We start from the raw sequence: 23,034 nt of genomic DNA on the forward strand, positions 1-23,034 counted from the left end.
CTCCTGTTATGAAACGTCCAGCCTTTAAATGATTATGAAAACTTAGGAAAACCTAATTTTACAAATCCGTATTCTGATCAGAATCTCATTTCTCCCCAATAAAGGTAGAGTCCCAATAGCACTACTCCAGCTCGATCGTATTCTTTTTCTTCGCTGCATGTCGCTGTATTAATTACAAAGGAATGGAATAGGTATAGAAAATAAATACGAAAAATAAATAAGACAGAGGATACAGTTGATTGCACATTTATTTAATAAAAATACAAATCACTCAATGACAAATCCGTCTGCTGGTTCGTCACTTGGTCATGGTGCTTACAAGTTAAGTCTATTAGTACAAAGACGGCGTGATGTGTCTTCGCTATAGTTTCTACTGGCAAGCTAAGCGTTTATCGGAGGGTGTACTGCACTATGTTATTTGCGACCCACTCGAAATTCCTCTCAGCTGCTGAGGCCGTTAGATCACTACCACAGGTTGTAAGAGTTACCCCACCAGTGACGAGCGCAATACGCATCGTGGGGTGAAAATAAGTTAAAGGAGGATATTCTGAAGAGAGCGAATGAGAGATACCACCTGAAAATGTCAAACAGCAATTTCACAAGCGCAGTTGTGTCATTGCTTAGGCCGTACTGCACATACTATACACGAATATTTAAAAATAGAGGGATGTGTGTAGGAGATCGAGCTAGTGGCTCGATTGCCTGACACTTGGAGGTCATTGTATGTAGCTTACCGAGGTCCATAGTAGACGACTTCGCGTGTAATATCGGTCTATAATCTGATAGGTGGATCAAGAAACATACTCGAAAGTAACAAAAAGGGCGAATCGTTACTGCAGTTGACTACGTGAAGAATAAGCAACAGATGTAAGAAGGACAACTCTAGACAGGGAGTCGATAGAGCAAAAGAAGGTACCCGTGAGCACAGTATTTGTACTTTGAAAAGAAAGGGACTAGGAGGTTTCAGAGCTTCAGAGGTTTTCCTACATACGTCACCGTCTGCTTGTAACGTCTGCAGGTCTCGAGTAACTGTCGTCAAGTGCTACAGAAATTGTTACTCAGTTGAGGGATTGGGGAAATTTTTGAAAGGGAAAGGGTTTGCATTTCTACCGAGTGAAGAGGTGGTAAAGGAAGTGGAGGAAGGGCTGACTAAGTGAAAGGGAAGTGGAGAGATTGTAACGATGAGTTTGTTGGTGGTCCACATCAGACATCACAGACGGGAGAGATCTTTGGGCCGCACAGGCCAGCTGGAGTGGCGCAGTGTCACAGTAGCAACAGCGAAGCCGTCTTGGATGGATCGTCATCAGAGGGGTGGTCGTCCTAGAGCCTTAGCGGCGGCCGAAGGCTCCCGGACGGGGGAAGGGCTGAGGCCTGGGGAACTGGCCGCCGCCGTTGTTGCCCGGCTGCTGAGGCTGGCTGGCGATGAAGTCGAGGGCGCGCTGGATCGCTGGCGGGATGGGTGGCGGCGTGGGCAGGTGGGCGCCCTCGGGGTGGAAGCCGTCGCGGTCAGCGACGTATCGCACGCTGATGGGCGAGCCGTCGGGCGCCGTGTAAGAGAAGGAGCCCTGCGCGCGCATCGCCTCCAGGTCCTTTTGGCCCGGGTTCTCCAGCGCGCCGCTCTCGTCGGCCGCGATGCCGTTGCCCGTCTCGTAGCTGCGGAAAAGAAAACACGCGGCGATTACGTTTCAACAGTATTCTTTTCCTGTAATTCACTATATCTGTATATCTCACGTGAGTCGTTTGGAATGGAGTAGTTCTTCCAGTGAACAACCATCGGAGACGAAATTGGCACTAATCTGGTAGCTCTTTCGGTATTGACAGTACCCTTCCTTGTTGTGCTTCACTCGAGCTCCATCAACGTATAGGCGGGAGGAGGAGGACGAGATTACCGCCTAACGTCCCGTCGATGACGAGGTCACTAGAGACGGAGCACAAGCTCGGATTGGGGAAGGATGGAGAAGGAAAGCGGCGGTGCCCTTTCATAGGAAACATCCCGGCATTCGCCTGAAGTGGGTTAGAGATATCAGGATGGATGGATGCGGGTTTTAACTGTCGTCTTCCCGAATACGACTCAAGTGTGCTACACACTGCGCTGCTCCGCTCTGTCGTTCAACGTATATGCGTCCAGAAGATTCATGCAGCCTCTTTAGCATATTCTGTCTACAGGACGAAGTCAAACACTTTCAACAAAATTTTGTAAGTTGTTCAGATGTGTTTCCTGAGTATCTTCTTATGAGGAACCTTGGTGACTATTCTCAGAGCAACTATAATTAGTATTAATTACGTTCCTTAATTAACTTTGTTAGTGTGCAAATATTTTCCTAGGTGAGAAAAAGCCTGTAACATTTAATTTAAAAATGTGCAACAGTACTGCAACGACTATCTTCACTCCGATTTGAATACAAATGAAAAATAGCAGAAGCTGGAAATTTCACTTTAATCTACTTAATGACTGGCTTCACGTCGGGACCCATTTTCATACCATCCATATAGTCAAAATTGTATTTCCCAAAATACAAGAAGAACCATGTCAAGTTAACAAACAAATACATATAGGAAAGTGCGAATGAAGAGTTGACTCTTCACATATCATCAGTAGCTGAATGGCATTGCTGCAACGTCCCCTTACCGAGTTGCTCTGAGGGCCAGGTTGAGCGTCAAGAGTACAGTGGGAATCTCTGCTGGCAACAGCAAGCAACGTGCTTCAGTGTAGTAAATGTATTTACAAGCATGAAATACAGCGCATGCCGTTGACATATGCACTGCTCTGAAAACATTTTTAGTGCAATAGAGATTTACAAATACGAATAAGAAATCATACTAAGTAAGATTCCTCTACGATCAACCTCTGTAGACTAGGGATTTCTTATACCAAATTACTCACAACATATCCCCGAACAGTGCCCCCTTCTACCCCTCTTGTTCGCTGGCTTACAACCCATATCGTTCGCAAGTAAGAGTTACGACAGTTGGTATTAAGTGCAGAGCGAAAGAGGGGAATCACTGACATTTAGTGACAGTATTAGCCAGGTGTACGAAATTTCATGAAGAGCCCACGGAAAAGATTGGGCCCACTTCAGACTGGCTCCAAGGATAGTTCGTGGTCGAAATGACATCTTAATTCAACGTAAGCTATTAAAAGTTTTTTGTGATGTCTCAAGAGAATGAATGAAAGTAGGCCTATATAGCCAAAAAAGGAGGAATGAAAACTCTCCTTATGAAATTTACAGTGCCAGTACAGCAATTACAGCTTTATTACAAGACAATGCAAAACGAAACATAATGAGACAGCCAAAATTTTTCTTAAACTGTCGCGATTTAACATGACCAGCCTAGATTTATGTACACTACATTTTCCATATGGCCTAGTGTTGGCCCGCTCCCTCAACGCCACTTCAATGCCTAATGGGTCCGTTTCATATGTGGATCTGGTATTACCGTAGACTGTGTGATGAGTGCACATAGAACATGTTACAGTCATTGTGTTATAGGTCGTGATTTAGACAGAAGACTGCGTATAAAATGGAATTGGGAGGACCTAGTCTCCTCCTCTTGAATGATAACAAATTTTACGCGGCAACATTAATGCAGACATACTTTTACATTCTATGTGACGTTAAAAGGAATTTCTGAATATACACAGGAAACATCGTTGATGAGTGATTCTTACACCGAACTGCTTCCCTTGCGGCTGGCCATAAATAGCCAATAAATTTATTTCCAAATCCATACTCGAACAAATTTCTCCTGTGTCTCATATTCTCAGTAGATACTGTAGGTGCGTTCGGGGATGAAATCAGATGTCGTAGACAAATATTCCACAAGTCACACCTTAGGCTGACACGTGATATGCTTTAGTTGGTGTACATCAGATCTGGGAATGTACACAATCTTTCAGGAGCGCCATTCGTTTACAGTGAAGGGTGCTTCGTTAAGCTAAAAAGAGAGAACGCAGCCACCGGTTCAGCCAGAGTCGAGTACTCGGTCTCGGTACCGCCGCGGTCATGGCGTTGCAGCGCCGGACACCATGAGACCGTGACCGGCAAGTGCAGAGAGCAAGGTGAGCGCGTACAGGAAGCGCACTCCGCGGCCTTGATCCCATCACACGCCACGCCGGCTGCCCAGCCCAGCGTGGTCCCGGGAGCCTATCCCATCCCATTGCCAGTTGCGTCACCGGCTACGCTCATTAATTACCAGCCGCCGACACGGCACGAGGATACGGCTATCTACGGCGTAATTGCTGGGCCGTCATGCATGTTCTTGCTAACGAGATTTTGTCCACACCGAGGGGATGTCTATCTCTCGCTCGTCTACAGTAAGTAAATAAACGTCGTACGACTAGGCCCTCCCGTCGGGTAGACCGTTCACCTGGTGCAAGTCTTTCGATTTGACGCCACTGCGAAGACTTCGCGTCGATGGGGATGATATGATGATGATTAGGACAACACAGTCCCTGAACGGAGAAAATCTCCGACCCAGCCGGGAATCGAAACCGGACCCTTAGGATTGACATTCTATCACGCTGACCACTCAGCTACCGGGGCGGACTCTTATACAGTGTTTGCTCTAGAGAAGCTATGACGTGGATTCAATGTGCAACTTATCGGATCCTAAATCCCAGCAGTAACGACATCAATATACGTTGAAGCCCCTTCCATTACCGTTGGAAATTAATGGGAGGATCTCTTCAGTGTAATTTCTGAAACTTCCTACTATGAACCTTTCTCGTACTTTGTAACTGCAAACCAACAGAGGGTGGACAAAGTTCCATTTTTCTTTTCAGTTCAATTGATGTTACATTTGACCTGCTAGCTATATGGGATACGCGACAGCGTGATTATAGAATGCTATTTATATGGTTTTTGTAAAAGATTTATAGCACCTCTTCTTCCGCAGAAAATTACGTATGATATAAATGACATTAAATCAGTTTTTTATGTAGTCTCCAAAACGATATTTGGCAAACCGAATAAAATTTCCCGACACCATGAATTTCATAAAGATTCTGCAGTAGAAATGCGCATCTGAAACCACTGTAACTTTTTGTAGGATAACGGCTGGCTTACGAATACGTTTTCAGGAAATGAGTTGTTGACAACAGAAACTACGGTAATCAGCAGCAGCTGGAAGAAGTAGTTCGCTACATAGGTTGTGTCCACTTAATATGTGCAGATGATCTTCTTCATGATGCATCCGACTCTGCCGTTCGGAGTGGTGGCGCGGTTAGACGCCCTGTGTCATGGAATTGTCCGGCCCCTCCTACCGAAGGTTCGAGTCCTCCCTTGCGCATGGGTGTGTGAGTTGTTCTTAGCATAAGTTTATATAAGTTAGTTTAAGTAGTGTGTAAGTCTAGGAACTGATAATCTCGGGAGTTTGGTCCTTTGGCAATTCACACACTTTTGAACATTTTGTACCCCACTCACCAGAAGAGTTTGGCATTTATTGTTCCAAGGATTGGACGTAAGTGACGTTTGATTTGCAGAATATAATTTGTATGAAAATCTGGAGAACATATTTACATACCACCATCTTTTCGCGAGATATTAGAAGAATACAAGAAAGTAATAGCTTTAGAATTACTGTTGACATCGACGGCGAGAATATTAGTGATGGAAGGGATAAGGATGATGGAGTGGTCTTCCTATATTCGCTTCCATCTAACCAATTTAGCTTTTTCCTCGGGTGGGATACGAAATCCACTGCTCCTCGATACGAGTCTTAACCGTTGCGACACTTAATTCTGCCGTGAACTGTCGAGTGATGTCATACAAGAAAGGGTCACCTTGCATGAAATTAAGAGCCACAATAACTATCATTTTTTGTTTTGATATTAATGTGTAATGTACTACATTACATTATCTGTTAGGCGAAGATTGGCTGAACACAGCACACTATTACTGCTCTGCCTGCCTTTCTGCGATATTTTTGCTAAGTTACTGGACTAGTTATAAAGGAAACTACAACTAACTACAATTTTAAAAAATCCTCATAATGACTGAAGACTGAAGTCCGAAATCCTGGATCAGTAGTCTAGTCCCTCACATATTTCGACGCCGATCCGAACGTACCATATGGATAGGTCTTAAATGAGGGACACCACAGTGAAGTTCTCCTTCCAAATCCTCTTCAGTTTGACGAAATTAAAGATATTTATAGAAGTATATTGCTTATGTGGACTCTGTACGAGAAAGATACTGGTGAAATTTTTTCCCCAAAGCATTTTAAGATAGCCAGAAACGATATTTCTTACGACGTTGCTCGTAATTTAGAATGCTAGACATAATTACTTCCAGACGCCTCTGGGAAGTTTTTCCGCCAACTGCATGTGGCACTGCATTGAATACGTTACATAACTCAAGTGGTAGAATAACAGAGCTGTGACAACCGGAGGTAGTGGGAGTGAAATTAATTGCGCAGTGGTGGACCCTACACAATGTGACACCTGGAAATACACAGTCCTGGACAAACCAGTTCTTGCCGCTTTCACTATTGGCGGCGCATCACTTTCCTTAATACGGTGTTTTCTGACTTTCGGAGAAGACTTTGTTATTTCCGAATCTAGCTGCGTCACTTTAACGTGCTCGTATGTGGGAATAATAGTATCTATGGTCGAGTTTTCAATGCAACAGGCAATTCTTAGGAAAGAAATTAAGCTTTAACTTCCCGTTGTAGACGATATCATTAGAGATGGAGCACATGGTCGGGGCGGGAAAAGATGTCAGCAGTGTCTATCAATGATATCGTCTCTGCATATACCCTAAGCAGCTTCAGGAAACAACGGGAAAACCCAAATCCGGAGATCTGAACCGCTGGCCTTTAAAATCCAGTGTCTCATTGCGCCACTTGGTTCGATGGTTTATCAGGGAGTATAGATGACGCTTATGGTATTATACGTTTCTGTTCCTAGGATTAAGTATGACGAAGTTTATTTTTCAGTGTCCTTGAATGAAAAAAATGTTGTCAAAGTTTTCTGTTGATGAGAAAAAGTTTAGATACATTGACCTGTTTTACTGGTGATCGTAACGTATTTTGGTCGACAGTGCAATAAGTAAAAGCTCGCTTTACACCCCAGGAGACTTCTTAGACCTGGTGTGGTGACGAAATATCGTATTACCAAGATGAGTTCGCACTCTCCCAATAGCGATAGCTAGACTCTTCGTGTATAACTGTACTATAATGACAGGACTCTGTCGTGTGGAGTACAGTTTGCAAGAAGTCCTTGACGTTCGGTTTTAGTGTCAGCATTCACAGCGCATTTGAACCTACGGTGATGACCAGCATTCACAGTTGTTGAATGTAAAAGAGAATTTTATTTCCACGTCTTTGCTTATATCTTGTCGCTGGTGGATTAGCCACAAAGTGCGGAGCCTTCGGTGTAGAAGCGAATGGCCTCTATCGTCAGGCATAAGCACGGTGTTGGCATAATGCACTCTCTTCGCAGGAAACTGTGCGGCAGCCATGAATTCCCTGGAACGTATTTCAGCTAGAGTCGTTTTTGCTGTTGCGTCCTCTAGTGCTAGTTTCAGCTGTGACAACTGCGGTTACGGGCATTGGCTGGAAATGCACCGTCAGCTGCAGCAAGGCGGATGTCTCGCTGGCGCAGGCTTGTGTAACGGTGGCAAGTGTCCCATTACTTAGCATCTAAATATTTCCCTTGCTTACCAGATCCTCGGGTCTTAAGGCTCGCAAAACTCATAAGCGTTCTCCAACAAGAACGTTCGTCTCTCGTACTCTTAGTGACTTCAAGAGGACTTTTCTCTTATTCATCTGCCCCAAATATGTACCTTGGAGCAATGCAGCGTTTCAGGCTTTAGTTGATTAAGTTCTGGGTCTTGAACAGATTACTTTCGAAAAGAGTCGCACTGGATGGACAGATAGTCGGTTTCTATTTCAGTGGATGAATAATGTTGTAGTTAACGAGAGGTGTTAAAATATAAAAATATAAAATATAAAAATATAAAATTCTATTTGTTCTAAAACTGCTTTTGGTAGTGTCCCTTGCTTCTTTGATGGGATCACAGTAATTTATTAAATAACAATTTTCGAGCGACAAAAGTAATAACGCAGGATAGATTTGTGTTAGAGAGAAACTGCTTCCGGTACCTTGCTTCAAATCCGACTCAGAACCCTGCGCAGCTACTGGGAAGTATTCGTTACAATCTGCTCCATGCCTATGTTGTAGAAGATTTAATACTGTTTTCACTGGAAAAGTTGAACAAAAACACACTTATTGTAAAATGGAATATGAGATTTCTAACCCCAAAAAATTGTCCTTAAAACGGCGCTCGCTTCATATTTCTAAATTTCGCATTGTCTAACAGAATCGGTTGGCTCTCTTATAGTTGAGGCTGGAATTCTGAAATTAGTGAGCCGATTTAGGACGGCCGCGGTGGCCGAGGGGTTCTAGGCGCCTCAGTGCGGAACCGCGCGACTGCTACGGTCGCAGGTTCGAATCCTGCCTCGGCCATGCATGTGTATGATGTCCGTAGGTTAGCTAGGTTTAGGTTGTAGTTCTAAGTTCTAGGGGACTGATGACCTCAGTCCCATAGCGCTCAGAGCCATTTGAACCATTTTTTAAGCCGATTTAGACATCAGAACACAAGATCATACACAAAAAATTCTAAAACGAGTATTTTAGGATAAGCGACAAATGAATTAAAAAGAATATTTCTGGTGGTTTAAAGTCATGTATTTGTAAACTGCTCATGTTTCTACAACTATATGGATGATGTTACTGTGCCAGGCAACAATCATTTATGATCTGTGCACGGTAGATACTTCCAAGTGCAGTTGCCTGATTGTGTTTGCATACGAAAAGACAGTAGAAACTGAAGAAGACGTAGTTGATAAAGTCCTGTATATGATGTCCGTTGTACAAGCAACATTAGGGAAATTTGAATGAGTGTGAGGAACATTTATGCTGTCTTGGATAGAGTGCAATGAGACTGCTGGTCGCTTGAGGTACAAGTTAAAGATCCTTTACCAGCAAGATAATTCTGAACATGAATGTTTGGGACATCCTGTGTATTTGACAATTATTTGCACACTGGCGTCCAACACGTGTTAAATAATGAGGGAAGTCACCTGAATGTCTACGTGGAGTCGTGTGTATTGTGAGAGAGCGGTACGTACCTCCAGGCGTACGACCCGTCGGGGCTGATCTCGTTGCTGTACCGGATGATTGGTATGGGCGACGTGTTGCCGGAGTACGAGGGCTGCGGCTGTGGCCGGAACTGCGGCTTCGCCCTCGCCAGCGCCACCAGCGTCAGGACGAGGACCGTCTGCAACAGCCACAACGAACCACACACCCATTTAGCCATGTCCCCTAAATGTGTGTGTTGCCTCCAGAATAACCAAACTGGCGTCGTTATACATGACAAGGGGTGACATTTATCCCAAATATCGCTAGTATCTTCACATGTAAGAGTTGTAATGTACACTCTGCTAGGGGTCGATCACAGAACAGTACCAGCTGTTGGAAATAATGGCGGCACGTACTTATTTCAGAACCGTGTGTTAACAGAAGGAAATGAAAAAAAAAATTATAAATGTAGGTCATCAAATTTCTCACTCATTGTCCCACAAAAACATTCATCTACTAACTGCAAGGCAATAGACTCTTAAGTACAGTATCCTTTACTGCTTTACTTTCGTGTAGCGTATGGCAGAGGATACGACCTACGAGTCCCTACTATCTTTCAAGAGAAGAACCTTTGTTCCTATCTTCAAGTGGAGATAAGCAGACACATCATCTTCCGAAACTTCGACAACTACCAGCAAACTAACTAAGCTTGATTCACGAGAACAGAAACCTGTCTTTAATTTTCCCACGAAGACGAGAGATAAATCTAGCCTCTCGCTGTGGTCTTAGGCTATACCACACTACTTCGAGTAAGCTTTTGATGGAGATAGGCTACAAAATACACCCAAAGCATTACTGGAGAGGCACAGGAAAACACTGATATGGTGGATGCGCTATTGAAAATTGCAGGGCATAAAGATGTGGTCTAGAGACCATTTGTTCAGTTGTTTTGACACAGGCCTGCTAAGAAATAATTGTCACATCTCCGTATTACACGCTGGAGTGCTGATATAATGCAGTTTTTCGACTTTCACAAGTGGGAAATGTACTTTCCCGGTTTTACCGGTTATACCGCTGATAGAGTCATCACTTCGGCAGAAGACGGTGAGAGTCACACTCGTCGAAACGTTGCGGAATTTCAGCGCAGCCACACCGATGGAAAACCGAAAAGATTTCGTCATGTGACAAACCGGTACACGCTCAGAATTCATGGTCGAAATTAAACATTTATGACTCATGTGTAGGAAGAAGAATGGTTTAATTTTCAAAGTTACAAATGTCATGATGTTTTCTACTCATGTAACAGTATTCACGCAATCTATCGGTGAGAAATTTCACTCCAATACTCAAATCGAACTAAAAATGCTTCCAGAAATCATTTACCGTAAACTGGCGACTCTCATGTTAGCTTAATCATACTTTTATACCTAACGATTAGGAAACAATTCATTTTGCGTCTTTAGAAGTAATAGAATTCGAATATCCGCATGTCTATAATGTTCACGTACTCTAATCCGAACTGGATTTAAATGCTGCAGAAAAATTATTCCTAAAATCCTAATCAGGCAAATAAGTTTCAATAGTAAACAGGAGCTTCTAGAAACGTTTGTGTAGAAGTCAACACAGTTGGGTGAACTATAAGTATTAAGAAATTACTGTGCTACAGCAGAACTCGTGCCCACATGTGTGTGTTGAATAGGAGTTTGTGACATTAGTACCTGACATTGAATATGTATGTCTCACTTCGCAGTCAAGTACTAGAATCTCATGCACTAGAAACGGAAGGTAACGTACGATTCTAAATCTCAGGGTACTATGTAACGTTATAGAGTATTAGAAAATGGCACCTCTTCGGTATACCTCAATGTTTACACACTGATATCAACATCATTGTGAGGGAGACAAAAGATCTGTATGAAACGCTCAGATTCGTTTTCATTTCTTCGGAGAATTTGAAGTAGTTAATGTTTACTCAAAATTTATAATATGCGTTGCCTTTAATAGAATGAAGTCATGACTTTGTTTCGAAAAAGAAAGTCATTTTGCATATGCAACAATGTACTGGGTTCTATGCCACCATTATCATAAGGTAATGTAACATTTGTTTCTGTCACATGTCTGTGATCTGTTAATGAGGACATTGTCTGAGTTTACTAAAGGCGCTAGAATTCGTAAACGAAATGAAAACGACCTTGCGTTCTACATTACAGAATTTTCGAAATTACTGAGACTTCATCAGAAGTTTCTGAATGTTAATACTCCTGTAGCTTGGAATTACTGTAGGAAGTCTAGTGGTATGTATAAATTTTATTACGTGCAAGTAAGCAACTTGGGAATGATAACTATTTCTGAGATTTCAAAAGGTGAATAGTATGAGCTTCATATTAGTGTATTTCCGTGACTACTGCGTTGTTCCTTGCTGCTAATATGGAAATGTGTTATTTCATTATATTCGTTTCGATTTCTTTTGGAAATAAAGGGCACCTGAGCTTCAGAACTGTAGTACACGAAATGTGACGAGTGTTAAAGACACTCAGGAAAATATATTGTCAACTGGTTGGAGATTCTAAGAGCAAATTATGAACCATTCATTACATAGCCTCCACTGACGGTGTTCACGTGTTTCTCGCGCTTAGGCCAGCGACGTCTCACCCAGAGGTGTTTAAACTCTCTGATGTTTACGGAAGCCGTATTAACGGGAGACGACGACCACGTCTACAACATCTGATGATGTCACCCGCAAAAGGAAACGACACTTTGCGAAAAAAGTAGTTAAGGCTGCGACGACGGCATAAGCCATAAAAACATGGATTACAAGTTATCGTAGCTAGATTTTATAGCTTGTTCATCTGTTGAGCATCGTGCGAGATGTGACATTGATTAAGGGAATGGACTCTCATTCGAGAAGTATGGATTTTAAATGCCCGTCGCGTCATCCATAGTTTCTCTAATTCCCTGGAGGCAAATTCTTCGATGATTCATTCGGAAACGGGTAGAATGGTTACCTTCTCCAAGTCTTGAGTTCTGTCTCCAATGACCTTGGCGTGACGTAAGTTAAACGCCATTCTCTATCATTTCCTTTATGTTTTTAACTGCCGAACAAAATAATAATATAGTAAATATTAAAGAATATAAAAGAACTTGAGTAACGTTGAAAATTTCTGACCCTCAGTTACCGGTAAAATGGTGAAAACAACGGAAATGAGTTGACATATGTTACGGAGCGACAAAGTATTCTGTTATATTGCTGTAGACATGGGAACTATCATCAGGCAACTGGCTCGATGATTCCCCCCAAAATATCGAGTTCCCTTCTCCACCATTGTGTCCTGTCCTTAATGGTCTTGTCCTTTCCTGTTTCGATTTACGATACACGAAAAATATTGGAAAAAGTGTTGATGAAACTGGGTTACATTGGAGACTATTGAAGCCAAATTACCGCCCGGTGGTGGTTCCCCTGAAGAGAACTGACTTATCAGAGTACGATTCCCCATTGCAGCTTTGCTATACGTCGTTCTACAAGTGGTAACTGAGTGGAACGCGGTGAACGAGTGACCGTGGTGACACGTCGGAATACTCACCAAAGTGTTCATGTCTGCTGCTGTGGATGTGTGGTCCTCGCTGCTGGGAGCCTGACCGATGTGTGAGCTGCTGTGTCTGCGGTCAGCCGGCCTTTTATACCTCCGCCGCTGCCGCTCCTAGCTGTTGCCGGGGCAACCCCTCCGCGAGACGCAGTCAGGAGAACGCGGGCGTACGCGCCAGGCGAAAGTCACCATACTCTGACCTCATTCCGCCTCTTCTTCCATCTTCTTCTCCTCCTACTCCATTTTTACGAAGCCATCCGCCGCCGACTCTGCACCGCCCTCCGCTGCTATTCCCTGCTTCGCCGTCGTAGTACGGCGCTGACGCTGCATGCTATTAACGAACCGGAAGGAGGGTGGATGGAGGACAGAGCGGAGAGGGGGGAGGGGATGAAAAAATTTAACTAACGGGAGATGCGTTAAAGGACAGTAATAATGCAATGTGATGCGCTGCTCTCGGATCATAGAGGCGGAGCTCGGCGATTCCAAAGAGCACTTGCTCCATTGCTAGAAGAGCACGTGACGGGGACGGAAGATGAGGGAAGGGCGGATTGGAGGGAACGAGGGGAGGGTCAAATGAAGAGGGGAGGGTCAGAATGAAGGGCGACGCCTGGGAGAGGGGCAGGTTGGTGATCTGGTACAGTGCGGACGTGACGGACGAAGAGAAGACTCCCGGCGCAGATATGCGGTGCGTCACTCAGGGTTACGTCAAGGTCTGCGAGCGAGGCGCAGCGGCGATCCAGGGCAGGAAGGCGGTGCTCTCTACTTGTCGCCTGTGGCTAGAGCCACACGCCACACGAGGAAGTCCGTCCGCTAAGCTGAAGTGCGCTCTGTTTTCAGCGCCCGTGCAACAAAATGAAGATGAGGCAACCCTATGTATTTAATGTGAATGGGTGCGAGTGTTTTCGGGGCCAGTTGTACACCGGCAGCGCACAGTTAATAAGCTTCGCTGTTTGTTGTGGATCTCGATCATGATCGTAACGAGTTTTTCATGTTGAGAAATAAGGCGGGGGGATGTTTTGTTTGACAAGGAAACTCTCTAGAGCTAAAATCGTATAAGTACTTCTTTGTATTCCACAACAGGTTTCGACAGACTTTGCTGACACCTTCTGGTTTTCCAGAATTTTTGTTACAAAACGTGTTCACTGTGAGTTGACGCCTCATGTCAAGTTATCTTATTAGTGAATAAAACGTCGCATATTTTACAAAGGTTTGCAGAAATGTAGCGTGTTTCAGAAGTGATGGTAAATGTTCAGAGAAATGACAGGAATGATCATTCGAAACTATAAAGTCAAGTAAACATGTGCTTTGAAACGCTTACCTTAGGAGTTATAAGGAATTTTTGATCTTCGATACTCTGAAACAAATCTCTTCTACTGCAATCTCTTTTCTTTCCACATTTTGGGAAGTGGTAGTATGGACCAAAACAAAACAAAAATTCCTATAAACATGTTCTTTATAATGCATACCTTAAAAGTCATGAACACTTGTTCATTAGAAGAGCTGTGTTTCACAGTAGCGAAGATGAACAAGTGGTCATAGCTCTTAAGGTATGCATTTTAAAGCACAGGCTTATCGGACATTTTTTCTTGTTTTGGTCCGTACTACCACTTCCTGATGCCTCTGTAAAGTGTCACTATCTTTGGCGACAGTTTTTCCAAAACATCTTTTCTCAGCATTATGTTCATTTAAATTTAGAAACTGTTTACTATTGTTTTATCCATGTTGTAACTTGTTTATTCTATGGTTGTTACTCTTTTAAGGATTGTTAGTGGAGCACACAACCAACCGTTTTTTAAAAACTTTGTTTTACTGCCTTCACTGGTTGCAGGGTTTATGCTCGTTTTCAGATGGCTGCCTTTATGTTACTACTGTATCAGTCTCCAGGAACATGTCATCTCCTCCTGGGACTTTTTCTAGGAACGGCGTTTTGTGTCGTTCTGGTCTTCATGCATTTCTGGAAGGATGCAGAAAGTGTTTAAATGTAAATAGTACTCTCATCCCAGGGAGCTATGACACATAAACACTTCACAACATTCTCCGTGTTAGTTGCCGCTTGAGACATGTGTTTTACACGTAACTTGTGATGCGCTTGACCGAAGCTGCAGCTAAAATAAGTGACAGATGAGGGTAAATGGTTCTGACAAATTGAATATTGTAGTAAAACAAGGGTAGCCTTTTCAAGATAGGTATGAGGCCAAAAAATTACAGTAAAATATAGTTTCTTAAAGTGTTTATGGCTGGTTGTGCTCTTAACAGTATTTACCTAAAACCCTTATCCTTGTTCCTCCTTTCACTGCTTTCTATTCGTCGTTTTTCCCACGTATATCTTTCACTTCCCTAGAGTTTGTGCTCCATGCATTAGATTAGAGCGTAATTCCCTTCTGCACGCTCATTTTTATCACGGTTTAGGCTACATGCCAGTTACATCTTAATTTTATTCATCCTTACCTGAAACGATCAGTTCATTCAAGCTGCTGTATTTTTCTACTTGTCTTACCAATTGATCAACAGTCACTCGTCAATATTTTGATACTCAAAACTACTCTAAAATTTCTCGTTTATGGAGTATATTTCTAATTTGTCATTGTTTCAATATTCGTCATTAGTTTCAGGCACCACCCCTCTCAGAAATTTCATCATAGCTTATAGTGGTCTCTACCCTGTTTACCAGTTGTTCGCAATCTATTTCCGAGCACCAATACTAGAGTTACCTCTTCTATGGACATTTTTAATTGTTATCTCACCTTCTCGTAGTTCTTATCTGAATCTATGTCTAATACCGCACATCATCTCGTACTAATGTACTTTCTTTTTTGGTGACATTTTTTGGTATGCTTAGCTGTGGCCTAAAATTGCAGTATGCAATACAGGAAGAAATGGTTCACTGACAAGTGTGTTGGCACGTATTTGACACTTTCCTTGTAATCCAGCACAGCCTTTGTTTTTTCGGGAATCGTTATCAAGTGTATGTATTTGACGTAAACCCTGTAATTAGTGAAATGGGCCACATACTAAATTTTATATCATTATTTGGTCAGGCGCAAATAACACACTTCCATCCACTGAACTTAGCCCCATTATTCCACATATCTGCAGCTACAGAGCAGGAGTTAGTTTTCATTACTTCACAAATGTGCTTCCGATTTCTACTTTACATCGGTCATCTATTGAATGTTTTCCATTTACAATACTTTGACGTAATATACTGATGACATACTACCTGGTTGGCGTCAGAAGCTGTTGGAACATTTTTTTGTTCTTTTTTTTGTTTTCGAAAGACAGTCGTGTGTCAGTTTCGTATTTTCCACGTCGCTTAATCGCTATCTCCTATTTTTTGTTTATCCTTAACCATAATTCTGTCACACGTAGGGCTCATCTACGCAAGATGTATTGTCGTACTTCCTGCTTCCGTTAGCAAGGTGTGCTACATCAACGAACATCGCAGCTATAATTTACGACACGTAATAAAACGAAATTTTCTTTTAGTTTTACTGAGTGACTGACCGCTAGTGCAATCGGATCCTTGTCAACAACAGAGTGGAGTGTATATAAGGTCATCAGGCAATCATTATTCGGATAGTCAACGGAACATAATCGTAATTTTAAAATACCAAACCATTACATGTAATTAGCGGCCTATTTTAGTTGTGTGTGACACGAGCGGTGGATAGTAAGCAATTTCTTCTCCATCTCTACAGAATTTCGGTCTGTCGCATATATTTCGCATCTCATACATAACGAAAATGTAATTTTTAAATAAAGCTGGACGAGACAGCTTACACTTAAGACTAGAGCATATAGGAACGTGAAAGAGCTTCATCTTCACGAGTGTGACGACATCTCACTACCAGCGCTCACATCTGCTGAAAAAAAGATGTTAGTACGACTCTCTCTCTTCAGCGTTTCGGCAATATCAATTAGCAACGCTCATTTCGGCAATTACCCACAGTGACGAAGGAAATTTAAGGGATACTTTAGCGAGTTTCTAAAAGTGTGTTTTCTGTTGTAAGGTCGCAAGTATCATATAGAAGGAAACATTCGTCCACTTCAGAATTGTCGTTTTATTTGATTAAGGGTAGTATAGTAAACTTGATACCGAACATAACACAGCAGAAAGTGAATGTTTGTTCGCAATTGAATACTCGGTGTGTGTGTGTGTGTGTGTTTGTGTGTGTGTGGGTGTGTGTGTGTGTGTGAGAGAGAGAGAGAGAGAGAGAGAGAGAGAGAGAGAGAGAGAGAGAGAAAGAGAGATCTCGATATCTCGATTTCTTTCTTCTATATAGCTGCCAATTTGAGACTGTTAACTTCTAACTGGTGAAGTTTTTGTCAGACGGCTGATTAATCTTCATTTACGAAGACTTTGTGAGATTTAATGTAATCTCTTTAATCACTTATATTCTTTTTCTTACTAATCTGACTTATGAATTTTTTATTTGTTAAATCCAGACGCTATTATTACCAGTGTCAACGAAAATTGAGCTAAAAGGGAAATTTAGTACACTAAAAATCTGTTAAAAATTCCTCACCGAGTTTTATTAAATAATCATAATAATTTCTCCATAATTTCCACTAAATTTCACGTTAATGGCTACGTTTATGAATTATTTATCGAAATTAAGTAGAAAGCACAAACCAAAAGATGTAGTTGTGGTAAAACGTTTTCAGTTAAATACCGTTTTTAGATTCAAGCTTTCCAAGGACAGAGCTCATTTCAGTAACAAAAATGTTTAAATGTTTTAAATCGGTGATAACTCTGAGAAGAAAAATGGGTAAACAGATAACGAGGTGTGTTTAGGTATAGAAGTTTGTTGTTCGACTTAAAGCAGTTTCATGAAATACTGTGCTTACTTTTGAAATGTTAAGTCGTTTCGAATAATAATGAATTCTGATTCTTGTGAGTGAAACGATATGGGAAGACAATCTTACTATCAGTGTAATCAAAGACGCGGTATCCGCATGGACATCATTTCTCATCTTACTGTCACTAACGTTTTTTGAGTTCCGTTTCAGCCATCAAACACTAGAAGTGGCCTCGTTGTAGCCTGTTCAGTAACAGAAACATAGCTGCGCTTTATAAGCGCCTGAAGCACCTGTGCAGCAATTTTCTCTTCGATGTGGTGCAGCGCTCTTTTTTGGCCATCAGTCTAATGCAACCTGTATCCTTCATATAGGTTCTCACAGTAATATTAAAATCCTCCTCGTATTTCCTTTCGTCATTCTACCTTCACCTACTCATTCGTTTACGTTCCATTTTTCCTTTTCTTTAACTATCACTTCGACCATACCTCGAATTACATGCCACTTCTACGCAGTTTGGTTTTCTCATTGCTTTACAATGGCTGAGGCATATCTTAAGCGTTTGTCGCAGTATTTACATATACTTCTGCATCAGGATATCAAACTACTTTAAATTTGAAAGGCATTTCGTGATGCCATTGCAGTGGAGAAAAATGTTTGTGTTATCGGAGGCACACGTATCAGTTATATTCTTCCTTCTTGCTGCCACCTCCGACAAGACCATTCCTAGTAGAGCACAAAAGTGTTCAAAACAATGTTTGGATCGATGGCTGCTTTTCTGTTTTGGGTTTTAAGCCTTTCTGATGTTACTGTGTCAAAGATATTAATCATGGTCTCGATTTTTTTCTACGCTTTTTTTGAGGCATTCAGATATCAAATGATTATATGAAAACAGGAGCACTGTACAAAATAGGGCAACGCATTAAGAAAGGAATTCCGCCTTTTACTTCACAGTACAGGCGAGTGAGTTTGTTACAGGTGGTGGTAATTACATTAAGTATAATCCCCGATGCACAGCATGTATCGGGCCGACATGAAATATCCTGAGCTTAAAACACAGGATGACAAACTAAAACATGTTTATCACCCACATTCCAGGATCCTCGTTTTGGCACCATTATTTCAATACGATCCTAAAATTCTGAAGATTATGTCTCCGACATTCCGCCAAGAAATCGAAAAACAGAAAAAGACGAAGGGATCGAAGGTATGTCACCTTACTTCATGCTGATCGTACCTAGACGATGCAAGGTGTTCGTATGTATTGCACTGATTAGTACCATGGGTTCCGTAATTTATTCGCTGCTTCGACACGGTCTTCCTCTTATGTATAACAGTAGCACACGTTTTAGTGAGTGCAGAAAACCGACAAGATCTGCAGATTTTGTAAATCATGGTGGACACTAATGATGAGACAAATCTACTCTTTCCAAATCCTTAGCGACAATCTGTCTGGTTGTGTTGCGCCAAGGTAAAGGCGAATACGTACGACGATCAGGATCGATGTTTTTGAGTCGTAAGTGTTCTGACATGTTTGAGGTGGCCCCCCACGAATGCCTCTCGCCCACGATCGATAAATAGGGAAATCGCCTTTGACATGTTTAATGAAACCATTCCGTCATTTACGTTAGAAATCAGGGATAGCGCAAATGTTCTCTGAACTGAATTACAGTGACTGTTCTTGGTGAAGTGCTTAATTATATCACACGAAAACACGTCACTTTTTATACTTTTCATACCATTTTTTACAACACGAGAGCTATGTTCTGCATGTAAATCAACGTTACCCCGGCAAGGTAGCTCTACGTGTTTGGACAGAGTGTTAGCTGCTCTGTGTCATAAAAAAGTAAAAAAATAAAAAACTGAGTAAATGCAACAACGATGAACTTAAACGGGTGTCACCGGACGTCCGGCCAGAATGAATGCAACGAACAATAACAAAATAAGATACGAAAAGGTAGTAAAGTGACTGACTGCACATCCAAAGGTCTCCGGTTCGACCCGCAGTCAATTCTGGATCTTTACCTCTCACTTACCATTTCTTTCACCTTTAGTGCTCAAAAGAGATTTCGGACTGATGAATGCTTTATATGTTTTGCGAACCTGTGTAATGTTACTGTGTCAGAGATGCTATTCATGACCTCTGGTATACTATGCAACAATGAGTTTAAAACCACCAAGGAAACTGAACGGTAATTCTAACTTTATAAAGATATTAGTGTTTGCAATAAAAGCTAATACTAAATACGTACGTCGTAGTATCAGATAGAATAAATTTTATACGAGTTAATCAATACAATACATTACAACACGCAGACAGTGAGCAATAAACTGTTTAACTAAGAGTATTATGAATAATTATACAGTGATTAACAGTACGGGTCTACACTACGGCTTGTACTGCATACAATACTCAGGGAAATTTATGTATACCACTGAGGAGGTACATCGTAAATGACGTAGATTTTTAGAGAATAGCAATTTTAGCACAGTATTCCTTAGAATTGAAACTTCCTACTGCACACTCTCCCAGATTTAGTGGCCCAGCGGACAGCTCTTCAAAAACAGAACACTGATCTGTCATGAAAACAGGAGGAAGGTGTACTCAACTATGTAAAATAAGCATAGCAGAAGCAGTGAACGGTCAAGCACAAGAAGTACAGAAAGACGTAAGATCCGTTGCGTCTTGGTGAAGTGGTCAGGGTGTCGGACTGAGGTTCGCGCGGTATGTGTTCGAAGCTTCCTTGTACGCTTTTTTCTTTTTCGTTGCATTCAAATTATTGTCTGTGTATAGTGTAACTTCCGTTTGCAACAGCGAAGTGTAAGGAAGGGTCCTATAATGAAAGTTAATTCTGTACAACTACTCCATTAGCAGCTAAAAGGAAGTGGCTTTGCCAGCAGCTGTGACCGAGCGGTTCTAGGCGCTTCAGTCCGGAACCGCGCTGCTGCTACGGTCGCAGGTTCGAATCCTGCCTGCATGGATGTGTGTGATGTCCCTAGGTTAGTTAGGTTTAAGTAGTTTTAAGTCTAAGGCACTGATGACCTCAGATGTTAAATTGCATAGTGCTTAGAGCCATTTGAACCATGTGAAGTGGCCTTCGAATCGGAACTGCAAACGCTCGATAACGTGGCGACGAGTAAAGTGAATCCTCCACCGGAAAACACCTCTGGCGTTTCACACAGGGCATTAGCGACAGTACGTTTGACATTTGAAGAGAATCTCTTATCGCCGTACCTAACGCCTGGTGAGTGAGTGAGATATGCCCCCTTTCCCGATTATGGTGTTCGTATGAAAGTGAATTTGGCCACTCCCAAGGATACGACGAAAACATAAAAATTTGTCACATTAGATGCAACAAATGAACGCAACAGCTTCACAATCACACAAGCATGGGTGTGCGTGTGTTGTCCTTACTATAAGTTAAAGTTAGCTAAGTAGTGTGTAAGCCTAGGGACCGATGACCTCACCAGTTTGGTCCCGTAGCAACTTACCGCAAATTTCCAATTTTTGACGCTTTTGAAGTTGCATTCCGTTTTGTAACGTTTGACTCTTGAATTCCTTTATTGTAAAGTTGTTTACACCCGTTTCTTTGTTGTCTTCATTTCTGCGAGACCTCTGTGTGGAATCTCGTCTGCTGTCACTATTCATCATGTTTACTTGAGACGGCATTGTGTTCTTAACACATGACTCATATTCTATAACCAATGTATAGTATGGTAACTATCAAGACTACAGAAAGAGAACAAACGTTTCAAGAACCGGATAGACAGTTCATAGTCTTGTGAAAAAAATTAAAAGATAAATGACACGACGTAGATTAGAACGCGATTCGTATGGTTTGAAGTCTAACACCGTGACCACTCGCCCAGGACGCCATGGCTCTCCCGCTGCTCTTAATAGTTGCACTTGTTGGACTGTTCACTGTTTCAAATGGTAGAAATGGCTCTGAGCACTATAGGACTTGACATCTGAGGTCCCCAGTCCCCTAGAACTTGAAACTACTTAAACCTTACTAACCTAAGGACATCACACACATCCATGCCCGAGGCATGATTCGAAACTGCAACCGTAGCGGTCGCGCGGTTCCAGACTGTAGCACCTAGAGCCGCACGGCCACGAATCGTAATTGACGATGCTGTTAAGTCACAAACCATTTGGAGCCTAGGTATAGTTTTTCTGTCCTACTTCTTTTCTTAGATGCTCACGAGAGCAGCACGTGAACATTCGACCAGCTTCGCCGTTTCCGAGACACAAGTTAACAGGCTCTGTGTAATAATAACTTGCCATTCATCAGAGCCGCTTATCTCAACGGATTTCTGAATTTGCAGCCCATATCTTCGCTAGGGTGATGCCCTAAACGTGTCCGCTCGGCTTACATACTTTTGTTACCGCGTCACCTGCCCGCACGCCTCCAGGCGGGGTCCAGCGTCGCGGCGGTCATACATCATAATGTCTTGGCTTATCAGTTACTTCATTCAACACATTTCTTTGGAAGTAGGCAGTCCGTAACTGTCAGTAAGGTTATTACTGAATAGCAGCAACAGCTGCACCGAAGTCTCTCCACCGCCGGTTTTAGCCCTTAGGCCATTTCAAATTGTTAACCGAACAACAAGAGTTTCTGCAACAGGTGTAGAGTGTCTGATTTATCAAAAGTGACAGATCGTGTCACACGTTTGAAGTTTGAGTTTTAACCACTTGACAGTAATCTAAGGTCCAAAAGTGGCGAAGAATAATTTTTGGAGCAACTGGAGCGGCGATAAAAAAAAATAGCCACTGTTGCATGTACTAACTTCTTAATATATTTCGAATTACGACTTAATTACTTTGATGATTGTAGATTACTTGTTTCGCAATACGTCAGATATCATGAGTAAAATCTTTGAAACTAGAGCATAAATAAATGTGCTTGTAACGTCATATACAGGGTGAGGAATTCTCACCTCATTTCCATGTTTCCCGATTACAGAGCCGTCTATCATGAAATGAATGAAATGTTTGTATCATGAAATGAAAGAAAAGTTTCATACAAATGTTGCATATTTTTTTAAGGAGAATCTCAATCTGCCATAAAAAAATAAGGGTTTCTATTTAAGATTTCAAAGCCACCCACCTGCTGCTCCCGGGGATGATGCAGGGGTCGAGCGTTATGTTACTGGATGTCCTTCTTCGAGGTGAACAACATTTATTACCACTTTTTTCAACCGAGTGTGTATTTCACCAAATATTCCGACAAACCATTTTAAATGCATCACACTGTACAGGCGGTATAAAATCAGGCGGTATTGTTTCAGTACAAAGACATGTTCGCTGATTGAAGTCTATATCGACTAATCTAAAACATCTCATTTGTAGGCTTGTATAACTTTTTAAACATAGTCTCTCATGATCGACACTCCTTAAGAATGACCCAACAACAATACTGTAACAGAATGAGATATTTTTTCAGTCTTAACTTCAGTTCAATAGTACAATAATTACTGTTGCATGCTTCCATATTGTTATTAACTGACAGAATCAATATCTCAAGCAAATCATAGTTTGTAGCATTGTAGAAAATGTGCTATTACTGT

At 42.0% G+C, this 23,034-nt stretch overlaps 1 protein-coding gene across 1 annotated transcript; it reads right to left on the reverse strand.

Moving 5' to 3' along the window:
* Positions 1-230: 230 nt before the first annotated feature.
* On the reverse strand, positions 231-12,797 carry LOC126419118 (endocuticle structural glycoprotein SgAbd-8). The gene is made up of 3 exons (XM_050086216.1): positions 12,664-12,797; positions 9,133-9,281; positions 231-1,653 (listed from the first exon to the last, which is right to left on the reverse strand). The coding sequence occupies exons 1-3, from the start codon at positions 12,673-12,675 to the stop codon at positions 1,329-1,331; spliced, it is 486 nt and encodes a 161-aa protein (XP_049942173.1). The 5' UTR covers positions 12,676-12,797; the 3' UTR covers positions 231-1,328.
* Between the last annotated feature and the right edge of the window lie 10,237 nt (positions 12,798-23,034).

The sequence above is a fragment of the Schistocerca serialis genome, chromosome 9, assembly GCF_023864345.2.
Source record: "Schistocerca serialis cubense isolate TAMUIC-IGC-003099 chromosome 9, iqSchSeri2.2, whole genome shotgun sequence".
In the NCBI taxonomy this organism is placed as follows: Eukaryota; Metazoa; Arthropoda; class Insecta; order Orthoptera; family Acrididae; genus Schistocerca; species Schistocerca serialis.

Bases quoted from the DNA above. Each gene is read 5' to 3' on its own strand.
- LOC126419118 (XM_050086216.1), bottom strand. The intron at 1,654-9,132 runs GTACGTACCGCT...TCTTTTCCGCAG, and splicing joins GACGGGTCGTACGCCTGGAG to CTACGAGACGGGCAACGGCA.